The sequence below is a fragment of the Sturnira hondurensis genome, unplaced genomic scaffold (genome assembly GCF_014824575.4).
Source record: "Sturnira hondurensis isolate 20B ecotype Veracruz unplaced genomic scaffold, ASM1482457v3 Scaffold0001872, whole genome shotgun sequence".
In the NCBI taxonomy this organism is placed as follows: Eukaryota; Metazoa; Chordata; class Mammalia; order Chiroptera; family Phyllostomidae; genus Sturnira; species Sturnira hondurensis.
In genome coordinates, this window is record NW_028074503.1 from 29,653,051 (window position 1) to 29,671,264 (window position 18,214).

Sequence of the window (18,214 nt, forward strand, 5' to 3'; positions counted from 1 at the left end):
AAGAGAAAGTGGAAGTGACATTAAGATGGAGTGGGTGGAAAGGCCAACGTGATGAGGGAGTGATGAGATGAGCAAAGACCTGAAGGAAAGGAAAGAACAGTTGTGGAGTGAAGGATGTTCCAGGCAGAGATAAGAATAGGCCTGAAGGCCCTGGGACCCCTGAGAGTACCAAGGAGGCTAGACCAGCAGGAGCCCGGGGAGGGCTGGGAGGTCCGCTGGAGGTGGAGGAGGCCAGAACATCAGATCCGCTGGGCCTTGTGGGTAATGGTGTGGCCTCAAGGACAGTATCCTGAGTGTGACAGAAAGCTACCGCAGGGTTGGAAACAGTACAGAGACACTATCTGGGGTGACCTGATCTGACTTATGCTTCTAAAGGACCTTTATTTCTGAGAGAAATACAGAAATCTCAGGAGTCATGTGGCATACGTCTTTTAAACTGAAAAACTACACAGTTCATTTTATAAAATACAGTTATAGTTTGAGACAAGAAAATCTATGTAAGGTTTCCCTAGACAAAGGTAAAACTCATTTCAGTTTTTCTTAAAGTAATTGCAAACAGATGGCCTCCGTGCACTTGATTTCATGTTAAAAGAACAACAGTAGCTACTTGTAATGAAATTAAAAAGAAAACAAATGCGCATGTAATAAAATTAAAACTAAACAAGTGCTTCTAATTGCAGGTGTGTATGTGACCCTGTGTGCCTCTGGGCTATTACTGTATTTTGCCGGGTATAACGTGCACCCATGTTTTTGGCCCAAACTTTCAAGGAAAAAAATCTTGTTTTTAATTTTTTAATTCAATTTTTAATGTATATGTAGATACATTTCAAGATACATATATTTAGATACAAATAAGATACATATTTGTTTTTTGTATTATAAAGAAATTTTAGCATTTATTTTTGAATATATTATGGTACAAGCAATTTTTTGTAACGAATAATCACAAAATACAAGAACAGATACAAAGTGCAAGACATTTTGTGTACTGGTAACAAATTAGTATTCTGTCTTTATAATGTGCACCCTATTTACCCCCCAAAATGTAGGGCAAAAAGTACACATTATACATGGCAAAATATGGTCCTTATTGGAACTGAAAGCATACTCTAGCTGTTGAGTACATTTCAAGGCACAAATCCCTCTCCCCAAGGTCTAAAATCCAATTGGCCAGTGATAGTGAACTTGGATATTAAAGGAAGAAAAAGTGAAAAAGGAGGAAAGATCACGAAGCCAGGAGGCTACCATCCATCAGGGGCATGATTCTGACTCTTACTGTGGCTGTGACTGAGACTCGGACCAGAGGGACGTCAGGGCCAGGAAGCCCAGCGAGTTTTACAAGGAAGGTCAGGGTGGGTGGGGGAGGTGGGAGTGGAGGATGTGAATAAGGAAGAGACAGATAGGAGGGTAGGAAAGGTTTCCTGAAAAGGAAACAGCTACGTTTTCCCGAGACATTCTAAATCTCCACTCTCTCCCAGGCTCTTTCCGCAGCGTGGGTTTGGGAGCCCACAGAGAGGGGGTCTTACCAAGCGAGTGCCTCCTGCAGGAGCAGCGCTTGACCTCTGAACTCCTATAGCCTTATCTGTACACAGGTTGAGGTACAAAGTGCTGGGCTTGGCACAGAGCAGGCACCCAACTGTTAACTTCCTTTCCTTCTATTACCTCCAATTCTGAAATGAAAGTTATTGCCTTACTTGTTCCTTATGACCTTTGAAACAATTATTGCTAGAAAGGAAGGCGCAAAGTTGTGAAAATACACTATGTTTTCCCCCTAAAGCGAAAGTAGACAGCCTTACCTGACATAGAGAGAGATGGGCACCATGGTGTTCAGAACGATGATGTAGCCCCAGAAATTGAGGAATCCACGGTAGGAGGGGGCAGAGTCTTCCCCATCATAGAGGTACCAAGAATAATTGCCAACTTGGGCCTCCCAGTAAGCATGGCCGATGGCAAGACCCGAGGCAATCAGGCTGAGAAGCACAAAGATCTAGAAGACACACAATATTTAAGTGTATTCTGAAGGATTTCCTGCTCCATGCATTTCACAGATGCTAACTGGCCTTGCTTAATACTTCACATGTTTTATACTAACTCAGCAGTCTATGAAAACAACATACTTAAGATAAAAGCAATGCCATGAGAATGTTTGAAAGTCTATTGGATTTCTGGGATTGATCGATTTAACCTACATTCCACAAATGAGGTGAGGTTTTATTTCAAAATTATCTTTCAGAAGAGAAGATTTGGCTTACAGTCAAATCCTTAAACACCCCCATATTTACCACATTCCCTTAATTAGTTTTATTTTGAACAATAACATACTGTTTGGAGAAGATACCTTACCTGAAGTAGGAAAGATTTTCAAACAATGTTTAATGGAATGCTTCTAGGCAATGTTGAATGCGTCTAGGCAATGTTTTAAAGGCAAGGAAATTTCACCCAGATTTGGGTCATTATTCTTGAAAGTTTAATGATCGCTTAAGGTTTAAGATCATTTAAGAAGCAACTTAGTAAGTATTCTCTTGTGGAAATTATGATTATATACTTAAGGAATGACTAAAAAAGTCAACTTTCCCAGTAGTCTTTGGGTGTTTGTGGGTAGTAATAAAATTTCCAGGGGCAAATTTAAGCTTCTGGACACGATCCAAAAGTGCTATATCTCGAAACAAACTGGCGCAGAGGGAGAGATGGTGAGCTCATCGAGAGAGCTCTCGCTGTAGCCAAGACAACGGCTTTGACGATGCGCGTGAGAAGTTCAAATAAAGTTCTCATGAAATGCGAGAGCAGGGGGGAAAGTTGTTTCTTAAATATATTACTTTTATGATTTTAAATATGCACATGCAACTAAAGGATTATAAGTTTTATATGTTCCCTAAAATGTATATAGTCAAACTAAACAAAATATTTTAAAAAATATGAATCCTCTTTGGGACTGCTTAGTACTTGGGGCCACCCTAACACAGCAGGCCCGAGACCGCTAGCCTTAGTAGGCCTGCTTGCAAGCGTGGCCCTTGGCTAACATCTGGGAACTTAGATTTTGGGACCGTTTCTTGATTCCTTATTTCTTATGCTCTGATGATAATGGCCCCTTGAGTCTCATTGCGTATGCCTTTTGTCGACCACTGTTTTCCTCTGGGGAACCTGGAAATCTGGTCATTCCAGGCTGGTGGTGCCTACGTGACCAGACCCCAGGCCCTGAGCGTCTCTGGGGCGGACGACCTTTCACTTGATAGTCATAAATCGTTGCTGGGGGAATTAACTATGTCTTGTGTGTGTCTCAACTGGGAGAAGATTCTGGAAGCCTGTGCCTGGCTTCTTCCAGACTTTGCCCCATGAGCCTTCAGCCTTTGCCGATCTTACTGTAATAAGTTACAATAAATCAGAGCTGTGAGCACAACTCTACACTAAATTCTGGGAGTCCTCTCTCTAGGGAGTCGTCAGATCTGAGGGCTTGTGGACCCGAAACACAACTTAGATTTAGGCTTGCCTTATTTATGGATTTGTGCAGGATACATCAAAAACAAAAACGTTTGCTTTTAACAGAACTACCCCTATGGAGGCTAACTGTAGTAAAATCAACCCTGCCTTAACTTCAGGAGCACAGCCCTGTTAACTTCTCTAGTTCCCTGGTTTTCCAAAGGGTCACTCCAGTCAGCAAAATCATCAGCCAGGGCACCCTGCAACTTGAATTTTCATTCCCAAGGGAGTCCCATATTAGAAGGGAGAGGGTGAATTTCTGAGAAAAAGAAAGGGAAGCACCTCCACCCCGCTCCAACCTTGGAGTGACTCAGGCATTTTCCTACCCAGCCTATAGAGATAAGGTTTCTTTGCATTAGAAAAATACACAATAACATGAGAGCAAAAGACAGCAATCTAACCTCTGCTCTACAGAACAAGAAAATAAATACCGTATAAACCATGTAGTTCATCAAGTAATCAATTTTAGTTCTTTTAAATCTGGTTTTCCCACTGTTCTTCATTATTTTAGTGTCAGCACCTAAAAATGGAAAATTCAACGTGATCAACCAATGGAAAAACCAATTCACCAGCCTGCCAATAAAATTATTCTTCCTCTGGTTTTGCTGGAGAAAGAACAGGAAAGCTATCCTCTCTGCTTCAAATCATAAAAGCAGCCACCAGATCAATTTCCCAACAAACTCTGAAAGTACCTGCGAAAATGACCAATCCATGGCAGAAATCGGTGTTCCGAATCACACAGCCACGCAGCAAAATTTTATCGGCATCCAAAGGAAAACTCATGCTCCTCCAAAACAGCGTTCCTGTGAACTTATCTAGTCGGTTATTGGGTTCTTCACACTCAACAAAGCCTTTAAAAGAGAGAGGATTTGTATAAGTACTTCCGCGTGGAAGATTTCTGGCTCGAATTGATAGGGACTGAATCAAGCAGCTAAAACTTCGAGTAAGCTGTGTTTGCACAAACCGTCAAATGTTGCCAGGGAACTTTCTCTTTGGAGATACTGGTGTGTGGCTTCGAGCGCCATTTTGAACTTTAAATTGGTTTCTCTAAAGGGAGAGAGAGGGGGGAAAATAAGAATTAAATAGAAAAATGTTGGAGTTCAAAAGGGAACCTAAAGAACATTGTACCAGGTAACATTAGGCATGCATACCTAGAAGCAAAAGCTAAACGATGAGCTTTTTCTTTCGTTTCTTTTTCTGTTTGCAAACTCTCTGTTCATCTTAGAATCTCAGGTTTGGATGAGGTTGTCCCCTGAACTAGAGACGAACTCCTGAGCTGGGACATGTTGGTCCGCTTCGCTGTTTGCCACTGTGCGCCATTCCTCAACATGTCCCTTTCTCCTTCTAACTTAACTCTTACCACCAGCCTTACACTATCAAACTGCTGTTTATAAACATAGCTTCTAAAGTCTAATCATACTAAGGTGATTCTACAACACAAATCATATTTCTTACGGAAAGTGTCTAGACTGTCAACTCACCATTTTCCAGAGTGAAGAAGTGGATTCCCTGTGTCTGAGAGAGAATTCTATCTCACAAACACCAGCTCTTGGTGTGTCCCACCCACTCAGTATTTTCACTCATGGGAATAATAGCTGTTTCATAGCTAAGACTGAACAATCACCCCACCAACTTCTAGAAGAACAAAGAAAGATCCAGGTTTCACTCAGGTGATCTCAGCTCTCCCTAAAGAAGCTCAGGCACACCCAGGGTGGAAAGGAGGGGTTTACGCCAGAGCAGGAAACGCAGGCTGTCACCTGGAGAGCCAGCATGGGAGAGGTGTCCCAACTCCATCACTTACTGTGTGGCCTCGGGCAGGCCACTTCACCTCCTGTGCCTCAGTTTCCTTGGGGGGAATGTTAAGGAAATCTTATTACTGGCCTCACAGTTGTTGAAGAGATTACATGAGCTAAAACAGAAAGCTAACCTAGTGACCTAGTAAGCACTCAATAAATGTATTGAAAACTGGCCAGAAACAGCCCTGGACTCCCTTTCAAGGGGTAGCCTACAATCAAAACTAGCAAAGGGAGAAGTCACAACTGTCTATTGGCAAGACTTTGAAAATCTGTTCTTTTTTTTTTTTTTCGAAAGTAGATTATAGCAAGAGTCATCCGTACGTATCTAGACACTGCTCAGCAGCTCCCAAAGGGCTGGGCCTGCCATCTGCCCTGCACCCTTTCGCCTCCTCTGAAGGGGGTGGGGAGGCAGGTCTGCAAGCACCATTTGGCACAGATTGGTCAGCGAGGGCCACTGCTGGACGGAGAATGCATGGCAGAGGCCAGGCTGGCTCTCAGGGCTTCCGGTCCAGGGGGCACAGCTTTCCAAGCCGTGACTGTGCCTTCAAAGGAGCTTTACCGCAGGCCTGCTTGAGCCCACTCACCCGTCCAGTTCGGCTGTTTCGACGTAGCAGAGGCTGTTCGGTTCCGAGCTGGACAGCAGCAGTATGTCAGCCTGTCAGAAACAACACACGCCCATGACATAGAGACCGGGGCGAAACTGAGCGCCAGGTCCACTGCGGGGACAAAGCCGGGAGAGAGGCAGGGCTGGTCCACTTACTGGAATAAAATCATTTTTCTTCAGACGAATGACATCTCCCACTTGAATGTCCTTCCACTTGGTAACTTTGAACCTAAACATGAAAAATGAAGATAAATTATTGGGGTTTTTTTTTCCAGTTACTGGCAAGAGATTTGGAATTACTTTCCCAGGAAGCCAAAGATTCTGGGAAAGCATGTAAATCACAGGGAAAAGTTTTGCTAAAAGCTCAGCCATTTAACATGGAAGCCACCGTAAGGGGGTCATACTTCCTCTGGAGGAAGGGACGATGATGGTGAGGACTTTGAGGCCTTCTTTCCATCCTAGGTCATGTAATGAAGGGTTAAGGGGGCTACTTAAATGTGTGGCAAGGAGAGGTGTGACACCCCCTTTTGCTTCTGCTCGTGTCCTGTGTTTGCCCCTCTCCTGTCCTCTTTCATCTCCGTGACCCGTCATTTCCCCCGTGGCAGGGCCTGGGTGGGCCTGGGACAGGAACACATCGCTGCTCCCCTGTGGGCCACCTGGAATCCCCTGGGAACTTCACAGTTTAACTTATCTCTTTAATGAGCAGGTATCACTTTTATAATAAGTCTAATAAGGATATCGATGAAATAGAAAATTAAAAAGTGACTATCTTCAGTATTAAATTCCATAGGCAATACCCACTTACGCTTCTAACAAATCTGCATTTTAAAAAGTTTCAAAATATAGTCAGTTTTAAAGGTTTGCAGCTCTGGCTAGAGTGGCTCAGTGGATTGAGTGCTGGCCTATGAACCAGAAGGTCGCCGGTTCGATTCCCAGTCAGGGTTCATGCCTGGGCTGCGGGCCAGGTCCCCAGCTAGGGACGTGTGAGAGGCAACCAATCTATGTATCTCCCATACATCAATGCTTCTCTCCCTCTCTTTCTCCCTTCCTTCCCCTTTCTCTAAAACTAAATAAAATACTTTTTAAAAAGTTTCCATACATAAAAAAGGTATTCCCAACAGATATTATCAACCTACCACAATCAGTAAACTTAATTTTTTGGAGGCAGGAATTCAATTACTCCATTTGTCCTCCATGAACTTATGAATAAAAAAGATCTAGACATTTAAAATACATTTTAGATATATGCTTATTTATAGGCTGGTTTGCCCAATTTTATGACTTTAATGCACAATTCTTAATTCCAGGATTTTTTTTGAATTGGCTTATTTCTCAATAAAGGAAGGTGTAGTTAGATTACATGTCAATATCTCTAAAACTATAAATTAGCAATGTGCATATGCATCTCAAATGGTAAGTAAACAAGGGAACACCTTCTCATAGCTTTTTTGCTGGTGACAAAGGCAATTCCGTTGGACTCTCCCATGGTTCTGTCCGGGTCCCCTTAGGAGGTCCTTGCAATCCTGTCCCAGCAACGCTCAATCCCCATACAGGCTGGACCCCACTCCAGGAGCTGCTAGGGCCACAGACCTGCTTAATGTGCAACCCCAACCCAAATTCAGGGCGACTCGGAGCTCCTCTACCAGTTAGGGGAGTTAGACAGGCTGAGGGCTGGCTAGCCACCCTTCAGAACAGTGACTCTAAGTGACTTCAAAGGCAACCTCTGGAACAGAATCCACTTATTTGTGAAGGGGAAAAAAGCCACCTGCACATATTTGCAGATTGACAGAATCTATATTCACATTGGACAGAGTGGGAACAGGGCTATAAACGGGTTATTTTCCTCAGTGCTGACACACACGGTCTTTGGGTTGAGCCCGAGTCACTATTTTTAGTGCCTGACTTTGGAGTTCTGCCACAGGCGCTTGCTCAAGAAACAACTCATTACTGGCCGGTGAGCTGGCACTTGGGTCCCCGTTGACTGTGTTAATTTAAACACTTCTTGAGTGCTCTCTGTGTGTCAGAGGCGTTGGTGGACACAAAACAAACACTCAGGACAGTCTCCTTGAAAAAGTTGGAGTTGGAGACAACAGAGGAGACACCCACACAAGTAATTTAAAAAAAAATTCAGATCATAATGAGAAAGATGAAAACAAAGTGCTCTGAAAAGGCACTAGCTGGAAAGCTAGTGAATCCCTCTAGCTGGAGAGCTGAGCAAAGCCCTGGACAGCAGAGGTCTGGGAGTGGCAGCAGCAGAGCTGGGAGCAGCGCATTCCAGGCTGAAGATGTGTGAACACAGGAGAGCTGGTGACACAGCCCCATCGGCCACCTCCCATAATGCAAACTGGTAGAGCCTCCAGGTCACAAAGGGAAACCACGTTTTAGGAAGTGAAGAGAGGCCTTATATGAAAGGGTGAATGCACTGAGAGACTTCCAATGATAATCTCCAAGTAGGTTTCTAGACATCCTGACACATTGCAGCCTTGTAACTCAGTTACCAGTGACAGATCGTACCTGCCATCCTTAATGACTTCACACGTCCTGTTGTTGATTTCTTTATCCATTTTATGGCGAGCCTTTGGAAGAGAGAAGGGGGAAGTTTATTTTAATAACCTCAAAATGTAAAAGCATTAATGCCAAACTAAACATCAGCTCGCAGCCACGAGGAGAAGGCTACATGGGGGATCCTTCTCACCACGTCGTCCACCAGGTCCTTGATGGCTGTGATGCCCAGCACCATGAGCAAGGGCACCAGGGTGGTGTACCACGCCAGGGTCGTGATCTGAGGGATTGCCTGGAAGGAAGAAAAAGACATCCATGTGTGTCCGTGAAGGCACAGCCGACCCACAGGTAACTGCTAATTCTAAGCTTGGTAATTCGACATCTAATCTCCTTCATCATCCAAGTCTGCATCCTGCAGACTGTGCAGAAAAGGCATCTAAGCATCCAGCTAATCTTCCTACAATCTGACTTCTCTGGCTTCTGGCCTCCTGGAACAGAGCCCAGAGGACAGTGGCTCCTGGAATCATCTCCTCATGACCCTAAGTGGACACCGAAGAGGCTCTGCAAGCATAGTGCTCCAGTGTGTGTGTGTGTGTGTGTGTGTATGCGTGCTTGCACATGCAGTAATCATAATTATCAGGGGAGGGTAGAATGGGATGTGGGTGAAAAGAGTCCTTGCACTTTCAGGCAATGCATCTGGCAGGCTCCACACTGCTGGGTGCTCAGCCCAGGCTCTCTGATGCAGGCACAGAGGGCAGTGGGTGCGGGGTGGCTCTGAAAGCTAGAGACGGGATGGGGGATCGTGGCTCTGTCCAGTGCACTAAGTGCACTAAGAGAAAGCCCTTCCTTCACTGTGATTGCTATTGGTCCAGGCAAGACAGAGGCTGGCTTTGCAGAAAGCTCCGCCTCTACCAGGACAGCATACAAATTGGAACAAAAGATTTGGAAACAATTTACTAAAGATCTTTTGTAACTGTCTTATTGATCATTGGGTCTTATAATGTACTGGTTAGAGTCAAGCTCCTGGACCCAAGTCCCGCCTGGGTCTGTCTACTACTGTGGGCGATGGGACATTGATCACGCTCCTTTGTCTTGCCAGGCCTCAGGTCTTCTGTGCGAAACAGAGGGTATAACAGTCCCTGACTCAGAGCACAAGAATTAAGTGACAAGGCAAGGAAACGCCGGCTAAGGCTACTCCTGGTACTCTAAGTCGCACCGCTGTACTCTAGAGAAACTGGAGCACTTGGAAAATGAACAGATCCTTTCCCACATGCTCATCTGTGTGTGTAGCTCCCCTTTTCCCTCCTGGAAGGAAGGAAGAGAAAAGCAGCCCAGTCCCCATACTGCAGCACTTTCTAATTTGTAGTGTTTACCTCTACAAACCTATCTCAAAGGTCCCTCTTGATAACACGAGCATCCTGTGGTCAAGGCAGCAGGTCTCACATTCGACTAGACCTGGTGAGTATCTATTTCTCTCTCTCTCCCTGACGGTGTTTCTCTCTCTCTCTCTCTCTCTCTTTTTCCCGTCCCCTCTCTCTCTCCTTCATCCCCACCCAGACACACACATGCTGCTATTTTCACAAAACCTTACTGGGTGAATCCCAGCAGGTGAGACTATTTCCCAAATAAAGAAGGTGATAAAACCAAGAGGGCACGCGTCCTTTGTGACCCGCACAACAGATGCTGCTAAAGGGCGGCACTTCCAGTGGCAGAGTCCCCGTAGTGACAGTAACAGTTCCTAAGCAGATAAAATCAATGCTGTCCACATAAATGAATTTTTTTTTGCCACAATTAAGAAAAAATAAAATTCAGAAAAAATAGGCCTTTTCCAATGTAAAACCACTTCACAAAAATAGTTTACTGAGACTCACGACCAAAATGTTCATGAAAATCAATAATATTCTTGGGGAAAATAGGCATTTAAATAAAAAATAAAGGACATGCATAAACAGTAGATTGAATTTTAAGGTACAGGTACTTTTACACCATGAAGAGTTTAACTTGACTCATGGCAGGGAAGCCAGTTTTAACAGTCATATCAGCGTAAAATGGAACTTTTAAACGCTGAGCCAGCCAGTTCTGTGTATGAAGCACATTCCCTTACGTGCAGGACACTGACGTTAATATAAAAACTTGCCAGATTAGTCGCATTATATGCGTCCAAATGTTATTGAGTCACCATAATTCAAATCAGACTTTAAGATCTCAAAGGGCATTACCTGTAAGATAAGAAGGACCAGGAAATAGAAGTTGGCTGCTCTCTTAAACTGCTCAAACAAATTCATCGGTAGGAAGGTAAACGCGTTGTACTTGTATGTTTTGATTGCATTGCTCTGTTGGGAAAAAATGAAACAAGCCATTCTAAATCACGCCACACATTTATCACAATGTACACCCATCTGCAAAAAACACAGAGTCCTGTGGCCAACAGTGACACTGAGATGTCATTTGTCACTCAGGAAGATACTGAGATTTCTTTTAAGCTTTTAATTCTAACCAGGCCTCACAACGACTTAAGACACCTTGGAGGCCTGAGTCAGAGGCAGGAGCAAGAAGCAGACACACCACCCAGAAGTCTGACAAGCCCAACTGTGACCAGATGGGCCCTGCGACCAGATGGGCCCTGCTATGTCCACAGCCTCTTAGCGAATGGGACGCAGGGAGATGTCAACCTGGGAGACAGAGCAGGAAAGGAAAGGGGCGCTTTCATTTAAGGGAGGGTGGAGGCTGCCGTGTAAGAAGGAGTACAAGACATTGTTGTGGGCTGAACTGTGTGCCCCAAGAAGATATGCTCAAGTCCCACCCCTGATTCCTGGGGGTGCGGTCTCATTTGGAAACGGGGGTCTTTGCAGGCGCAATCAAGTTACAATGAGGTCAGCCTGGATTAAGGTGGGGCCTGATGCAGTGACCACTGTCCTTCAGAGCAGGGGAAATTGGACACAGAGAAACACACAGAGAGAAGTCCAGGGGAAGACTGAGGAGGAGATGAGAGTGATGCTTCTACAAGCCAGGGCACGGCAAGAACTGTCCATCAGCACCAGGGGCCCCGCAGGTGCTTGGAGCAGACTGTTCCTCCTGTCCACCAGAAGGAACCAACCCTGCCAATGCCTTCCTTTCAGACTCTGGCCCCTTAAAAACTCATTGTAAGACAGTGCATTTCCGTTGTTTGTAACCACTCAGTTTATGGTAGTTCTACGAAACTTATACACGTACTATTAGAGCCCACACTTAATGGCTGTTCTTTATCATATTTCAGAGGTAATCAGCATTTTTGAGGTGAAAATATCTTTGAAGCCTCTGAATTGATCACAGGCAGTGGAGGGGTGGATAAGTTATTAAGCTTCCTTTCAGTCTTGGCCGGGTGGCTCATTTGGCTGGAGTGTCGTTCCACACACCAAAAGTTTGCAGGTTCGATCCCCAGTTGGGCCACACATGGGAAGCAACCCATTGACGTTTCCATGTTTTGATCAACGTTTCTCTCTCTTTCTTAAATCAATATACATATTCTTGGGTGAGGATTAAAAAAGAGAAAGATTCCTTTCCATTTTTTCTTACTTTCAAACATAAGGCGTTTGTGCTATTATTGTCTATTCTTTCACATTTGAATGAGAGTTTTGCAAATACATAGGGCAGTTTGCAATCTGCATAATTTTATTTTGTTTTCATCAGAGCCACCCGTTTCCAGCCTGGGGTGGTCACACTGACAGTGGCAACGTTCCCTAAAACTCACAGTGATTGTCCGTGGCCCCAGGCCGGAGGTTATCTGGATGCCGGTGTCCCAAGCAGCTAGTAAGCACGCTGGCCATTGGGCAAAATTGGCTTTTGGTACTGATAACACAGGCATTCAAAGTCAACTTACCGCATATTTACTCTCCTTAATACAAAAGAACTTGGTGTTCACAAAATGAGGCTGTTCGTGGAAGCTTCGATCATTTGCTTTGACTTGCCATGTACACTCTTTAAAAAAGAAAGAAGAAAACGTCCATTAAGTAGATAATTAGCATGTTGTTTTGAGAGGAACTGTGTCCTTCCTGGATTCATGCTAAAATCCTAACCCCCACCCCTGCCTTACCATATGACCTAATTTGGAAATAAGGTCACAGCAGATGGAAACGATTTAGAATGAGGTCATTAGGATGGAACTTAACCACCAGTGACTAATATCCTTATAAAGAAATAAATCTGGACACAGAGATACACAGAGGGGGACGATGATGTGAACTCACAGGGGAAAGACCTACTACAAACCAAGGAGAGAGGCTTGGAACAGATCCATCCCTCACAGCCCTTGGAAGGAATGAACATTGTCAACCCCTTGAACTTGGACTTTTGGCCTCCAGAACAAGACACAGGAACTTTCTGCTGTTTAAGTCCCCTGGTGTGTGGTACTTTGTGACAGCAGTTCCAGCACACCAGGGGGCACATTGTCACTTGTCCACAGAACAGTAGAGTTCTGTTTAATTGAGCAATCCTCCTTTAATTGGGGCCCCGACAAACATCCCACAGCTCCAGAAGGTCACAGCTAAATTATTTGTTCAAACTCATTTACTTGACTTTAACAACCCAGTTTATGGTACTTGGTAACAGCAGTCCTAGGAGAACTTATATATAGCATTTATAACCCAGTCAATATTTAGTGAATGAATAAATCGAAGAAAAACAGCATTGCTGATGAATTGAGCAGTTTAGAGCCCCAGTCAGGCACCCGTGCTCTGCGGCGCTTTACCCTGATCTCCAGTCCCCATCTCCCGTATGAGTTCGTTTCACAAACTTCACGCCACATCCACCATTCAGTCACCATGTCTAAATTCCAGGGCATGTGAGAAAGCCCCCAGCTTCTCTGCTGCTGGGGGAAAATCTCTCGCCCAACAGGTGTTTCTTAAAACACTCCCCCCACCCTACACTAACTCTTTCTACCCCAGTTCTCCTTGGGGGTAGTTTTTGCCCTAGTTATTGAAAGATGTTGTCTCCTGGTTTAAGAAAACAATTCTCAACTCCATGGAAGCCTCTTCATGCCCCGCCCCCCCCCTTTCCTCCTTTCTGCCCTTCGGCCAACCACATTCGTAACATTTGAGCTCATCATCCTCTTGTTTGGTAAATAAGAGTCCCAAACATTTAACATCAGCCAGCTGTGGCTCAAGATCTTCCCCATATATGCTCAATGTGTGTTCAAAACATGTAAATATTGCTACACAATACTCAGAGGGGGCGGGGGTTCCCACGGGCAACGAGCACTTTGATCACCGCCATGTGGAAAAAGGAAGTGAGCGTGGCCAGGCCCCCAGCCTGCCACGGCTGCTTCTGAATTTTGCTCACAGACAGGCTGACAAACCAGCAAGCTGCATTGGTTGGTATGGGCTTTAGCAAACCAGAACAGTGAAAAGGTCAAAAGTTTAGAGTCAAAAAGAAAAAACAAACAACCAAACAGGAAGAAGGGTAAAGGACGTGACTAGACAGTTCATACCCAGGGACATTCAAATGGCTCTCAAATGTGTGAAATGATACTTAAGTGCATCGAAAAAAAAAGAAGCGCAGTTTCTTCAGTGGGGCCCCAGCTTTCATCCTATGGGGGTGGAACATCAGCCAAGAGTGAAGAAGCGGATAACATGCTGAGCTGGACAGTAGAGAAACAGGCCCTGGTAGGCAGCCTCTGCGAGAGCCTTCGAACAGGTCTACGGAACGCTAACCCCACCCCACACTGACTGAGCAGGCCCACGTCCAGAGGTTTATCCCCCATGTGCTACACTCACGCCCTAGGGAAGAGGCAGAGCTCAGGACTCAGCGCAGCCCTGTGCATCAGAAACAACCTAAATGCGACCGTGAGCAGCTAGTTCAACATCCCCACAGTGGAAGTCTACGCAGTCTGCAAAAAAGGAGGCAGCTTCATGTGTACCCACAGGGAAGATTTCCAAGGTACACTGAGTGACAAAGGCCCAGGGGTCTATGGTACTGAGCGTTCAGCCATGTGACACACAGAATTAATGCATGGCAGGAACGCATGCATGATACCCACTTACACATGTGTGTGTGTGTATGTGTATCTATGGGTATACAAGAGCACATCTTCTTTGCACATGTACGTGCATATGTGTCTCTGAGAGGACACTGGAGAAACTGGTTATCAGCATTTAAACACGCATTCATTTAACTATTTGTGAAACTATGTGTTTGTGTTCTGTGCACTTTTCAGAATTTAAAAATATAGTAAAAAATAAAAATAAATAAGTCAAGAAAGAGACACACCAAAAAGAAATGTAACAATGGAAGGGAACTAGCACAGGATGCTGATGGCAGGGAGAAGTACGGTGCAGGTGAACCAGAGAAGCTGTGACGGGACAGTGAGCCAAGCCAAGGTCTCTGTGGAGCCTGTGGCCAGTCGTGGCCTGAGAAGCGTCAGGTTGGGGGCGGGGTATTAAGGAGAGAAGTGCACTTTGTCTGCTCTGCGCCCTGACGCTGGGAGGGTTCTGCCTTTCCTCAGTCACCGATGCATACCGGCCACTGCGCTACATGTGTGCTGGGTCCTTCCACTGTGACCTGGGCCCAGAACAGCCAGCAGGCCACAGGATGGGACAGAAAGTGAGACTTAACAAGTGCCACAGTCAGCCCTGCCCGGGCAAGTGGGTGGAGCTCATCCTCCTGGAGTCAGCACTGGAGTCTTCCTGGATTCTCCCCATGCTCACAGTCTCTGAAACGTGCAGATGGGGACAGTGCAGGTCAGCTGTGCCAATAGCACCGCAGTGCTTCTCGAAGTGAGGGGAGCAGCCTAGCAGCAGCACCAGAGGACTTGCGCAGAACGCCTGTTCTCAGGCACCACGGCAGACCTGGTATGTCAGGAACTCTGGGCACCACCCCGGTGTGAGGGGCGGAGAAGGGGGAGTGAGGGAGTGTGTGTAGGGCCTTGAGTTTCCTGAGCAATGCAGCACGAGGTGGCTCAAAATGGGCCCCTTCAGGAGGGCAGTGAAGGCTCCATCCGCTTTTGGGAAAACGGAAAAGGATAGACTGAAAGCGAAGCAAAAGACCAAACGCTGTGCTTGCCTTTGACAGAGGGGAAAAAAGAAAAAATAAACCCTCCTTGTTTTTGGCCCTTTCCACACAAAGTACAGACAAATTACATCACCCGAGATCGGGTTAGCGATGCAGAGTCTCAGGCCACACCCAGACCTCTGGCACCAGACAGCATTTCCCCAGGGTCCCAGGTGGAGTCCTGTGCACGTTGGCGGTGGGGTGCACCGCTCTGGGTCCTAGTGGAATCCCCAGGGGTTTTCTATTCAATCACATCCCAGTGCCAAGTTACTGAGACAGAGAGAAAGAGGGAGAGAAAGAGAGAGAGATTTCCTCGGGTGACTTCTACCATTAAAAACCTACATTAGAGACACAGGGTCCAAGCCGGCGATAAGAACAGCAGCAGCCATGTTAGGTGCCCATGAGTGAAAGCTCCTCTTTTAAGGCTCAGTTGCAAGTGGCACTACTCAGAAGCAAGTTCTAGAAAACCAGGGGGCACAGTCTCCCCGCCCCTCCCCCATTACAAGTCACTCAGCCCAGGAAGGCCACCCTCGCCCCCCACCCTTAATTTTACAAGCTGCCAGTTGCTGTGATGTTCTTAAGGTGGAAGTGGTGACAGGCAGGCCCTTGACGGCCAGCTGGAGAAAGAAATGGCGTAGTCAGAGTGGAATTTCCATGTTAGGTGTGTGTCAAAAACTGAAATCTAGTGGAGTGGCAAACATCACTCCTCAGCGTGCTCCAAGGATTTCCTAGGATTCACACACTTCAAAGGACGAGCTTAATCTGTTTTCTGATTCCAGAGAAAGTAAGATTCCTAGATGCTCGGAGACCCACGCCCTTAACTGTGGATTCCTCCCTGAAGTGGGCACTTCCATTGGGTTTATAGCTGCGCATGTTCTGTCGACACCACCTCCAGGCTGAAGTCACGCCGAGGACACGTCCTCCCAGTGTCCTGAGGCTTGTGTGGTGACTGGTGATTCCTTCAAACCTTAGTGATGGGACAGACCATGCTAAATACTGTCAACCAGTGATCATTTCACCCTTACCCAAAGCTGTGAGTTGGAAAAGCCTTCTAAAGAAATGCAGTTTTATGTTTTCAAGTACAGAGAGCAACCCAACCCAGGCAAGAAGAAAGGACTTTGGGGACCGCCCATTACTTAGCTTTAAAAAGAAAATAAAAGTGAATAAGTGATGCTGAAGTTTTTGTGTGAATCATCTCCAGTTCCAAGGTAGAGAATCAGCATCTGATATGCAGAATCGGTTCTCACACACAGTAGCCCACATCCTTGCTGACCTGACAAGCAGGAGATGTGCTGGTGAATGTCTGTGCTGTATGTATGTGTGTGTGTGTGTGGGGGGGGGAAGATGTGAGCGATTATGGAAGAGACGGGGCAGTAGGTACCATGCAAAAGGCTTCTGTCCCGAAGCCCTGACCTGGACTCTCCCTCTCCCTAAGAATATGCTACCCACATGGGTACCCACAAAACCCCAAAGTCAACCAACTATTCTAAGGACTGCATTCTGGGGAAAAAAAAAGCTCAGTGCCACCTATTACAATGTGGTATTACAACGTAAAATTCTGTCACTTCCCAGGGGCAGGCTGCACCATCCTCGCTCATTTCTACTCCTTCATCCTGTATTTCTAGTTGCCGGCTAACCAGCAACACAGGCGGATGTCCTATAAATATCTCAGGCTGGTCAGGTTCAAAACAACAACCCTCTCCTTGACCTGTGGAGGGGCTCCGCCCCCACCAGCGCTCATCCCCACAAATGTCTTCGTTAACCACGGAGGCAGAAAGCACTGTCCTGAGGCAGCCGCAACACTATCCCCCATCCTGCAACGTGACCTTGTTACCCCCTCATCAAGAAGTGGCATCTAATTTCCCTTCCCTTGAATCAGGGCTGGCCTCAGTGCCTCTTGTAACCAAGAGAATGCAGTGCAAGTCACGCTGCCTGAATTCTGCAAGTGGCCTCCACTTTGATCTCTTGGGACGATGGTCCTTCTTTGGACACTCCCACCGCAGCCCGGTGCTGTGCTGGGGGAAGCCCAGGACACTCGAGGGTGCTCCCATCTGAAGACCCAGGCGAGCCTCTGAGGTATCCAGCTCCAGTGTGGGACATGGGAGTAAAGGAGCCTCCAGAGGAACCCAGGCCCCAGGGGTTTGCGTCACCTCAGTTGTCCAGGTCTCCATGGCTGGGGCCCCAGACACCTTAGAGCAGAAACGAACTGTCTCTGTTCCTGACAGAATCGGTGAATGTCATGAAATAGTCATTCTATGCCAATGAGTTTGGAGTGATTTTTTTTTAATGCAGCAATATCCTCTGGGGTGCCTTCACCAGAAATTACTCCTCAGGTCTCCTTTGTCCTTGACCCTCAGATCTAATGGGACATGTGAATGTCAAATCCTTAGCAAACATCATGATGCATCCCTTCTCCATCCTGGCTATGATGGTTTAGGTCCTCACCACTATTTACTTGGAGTATCATCTGCTCCCTTCTCCCCACTGCTGCCAACATGGGATTTCTAAAATAAATTCACGTACCCAACCAATATTTATCCAGCGCCTATCATGTGCTCTATGTGGGACAGACATGGCCTCGATTCTCATGACACCAAGTCTGGTGGGGGAGAGCTTCATGTCACACAGCCGTTCAAGGACATTATCGTGAATGTGTTTGGGGAGTGCAGGTATGTGCAAGGGGCTCTGGGGTCCTACAACAAGGGCTCTGCTCCAGGCTGGGGCTGGGAGTGGGGTTGGGGGTGGGGGCTGGACAAGGGTCTCTACGGAAGCAATGCTTATGTTGAGACCTGGCAAGTGAGCAGGAGCCAGT

General features: G+C 46.2%; 1 protein-coding gene across 2 annotated transcripts in view; it reads right to left on the reverse strand.

The window, feature by feature from the left end:
• ATP8B1 (ATPase phospholipid transporting 8B1) overlaps nucleotides 1-18,214 on the reverse strand; it is a 112,903-nt gene that overhangs the window by 31,926 nt on the left and 62,763 nt on the right. For both annotated transcript variants that reach the window (XM_037034919.1, XM_037034927.1), the window contains exons 3-12: nucleotides 12,239-12,336; nucleotides 10,599-10,712; nucleotides 8,573-8,671; nucleotides 8,392-8,453; nucleotides 6,034-6,106; nucleotides 5,858-5,928; nucleotides 4,442-4,524; nucleotides 4,170-4,328; nucleotides 3,909-3,997; nucleotides 1,797-1,987 (exon numbers count right to left, since the gene is read on the reverse strand). In XM_037034919.1, coding sequence (XP_036890814.1) covers nucleotides 1,797-1,987; nucleotides 3,909-3,997; nucleotides 4,170-4,328; nucleotides 4,442-4,524; nucleotides 5,858-5,928; nucleotides 6,034-6,106; nucleotides 8,392-8,453; nucleotides 8,573-8,671; nucleotides 10,599-10,712; nucleotides 12,239-12,336 — 1,039 coding nt within the window. The remainder of the gene's footprint in view (nucleotides 1-1,796; nucleotides 1,988-3,908; nucleotides 3,998-4,169; nucleotides 4,329-4,441; nucleotides 4,525-5,857; nucleotides 5,929-6,033; nucleotides 6,107-8,391; nucleotides 8,454-8,572; nucleotides 8,672-10,598; nucleotides 10,713-12,238; nucleotides 12,337-18,214) is intronic.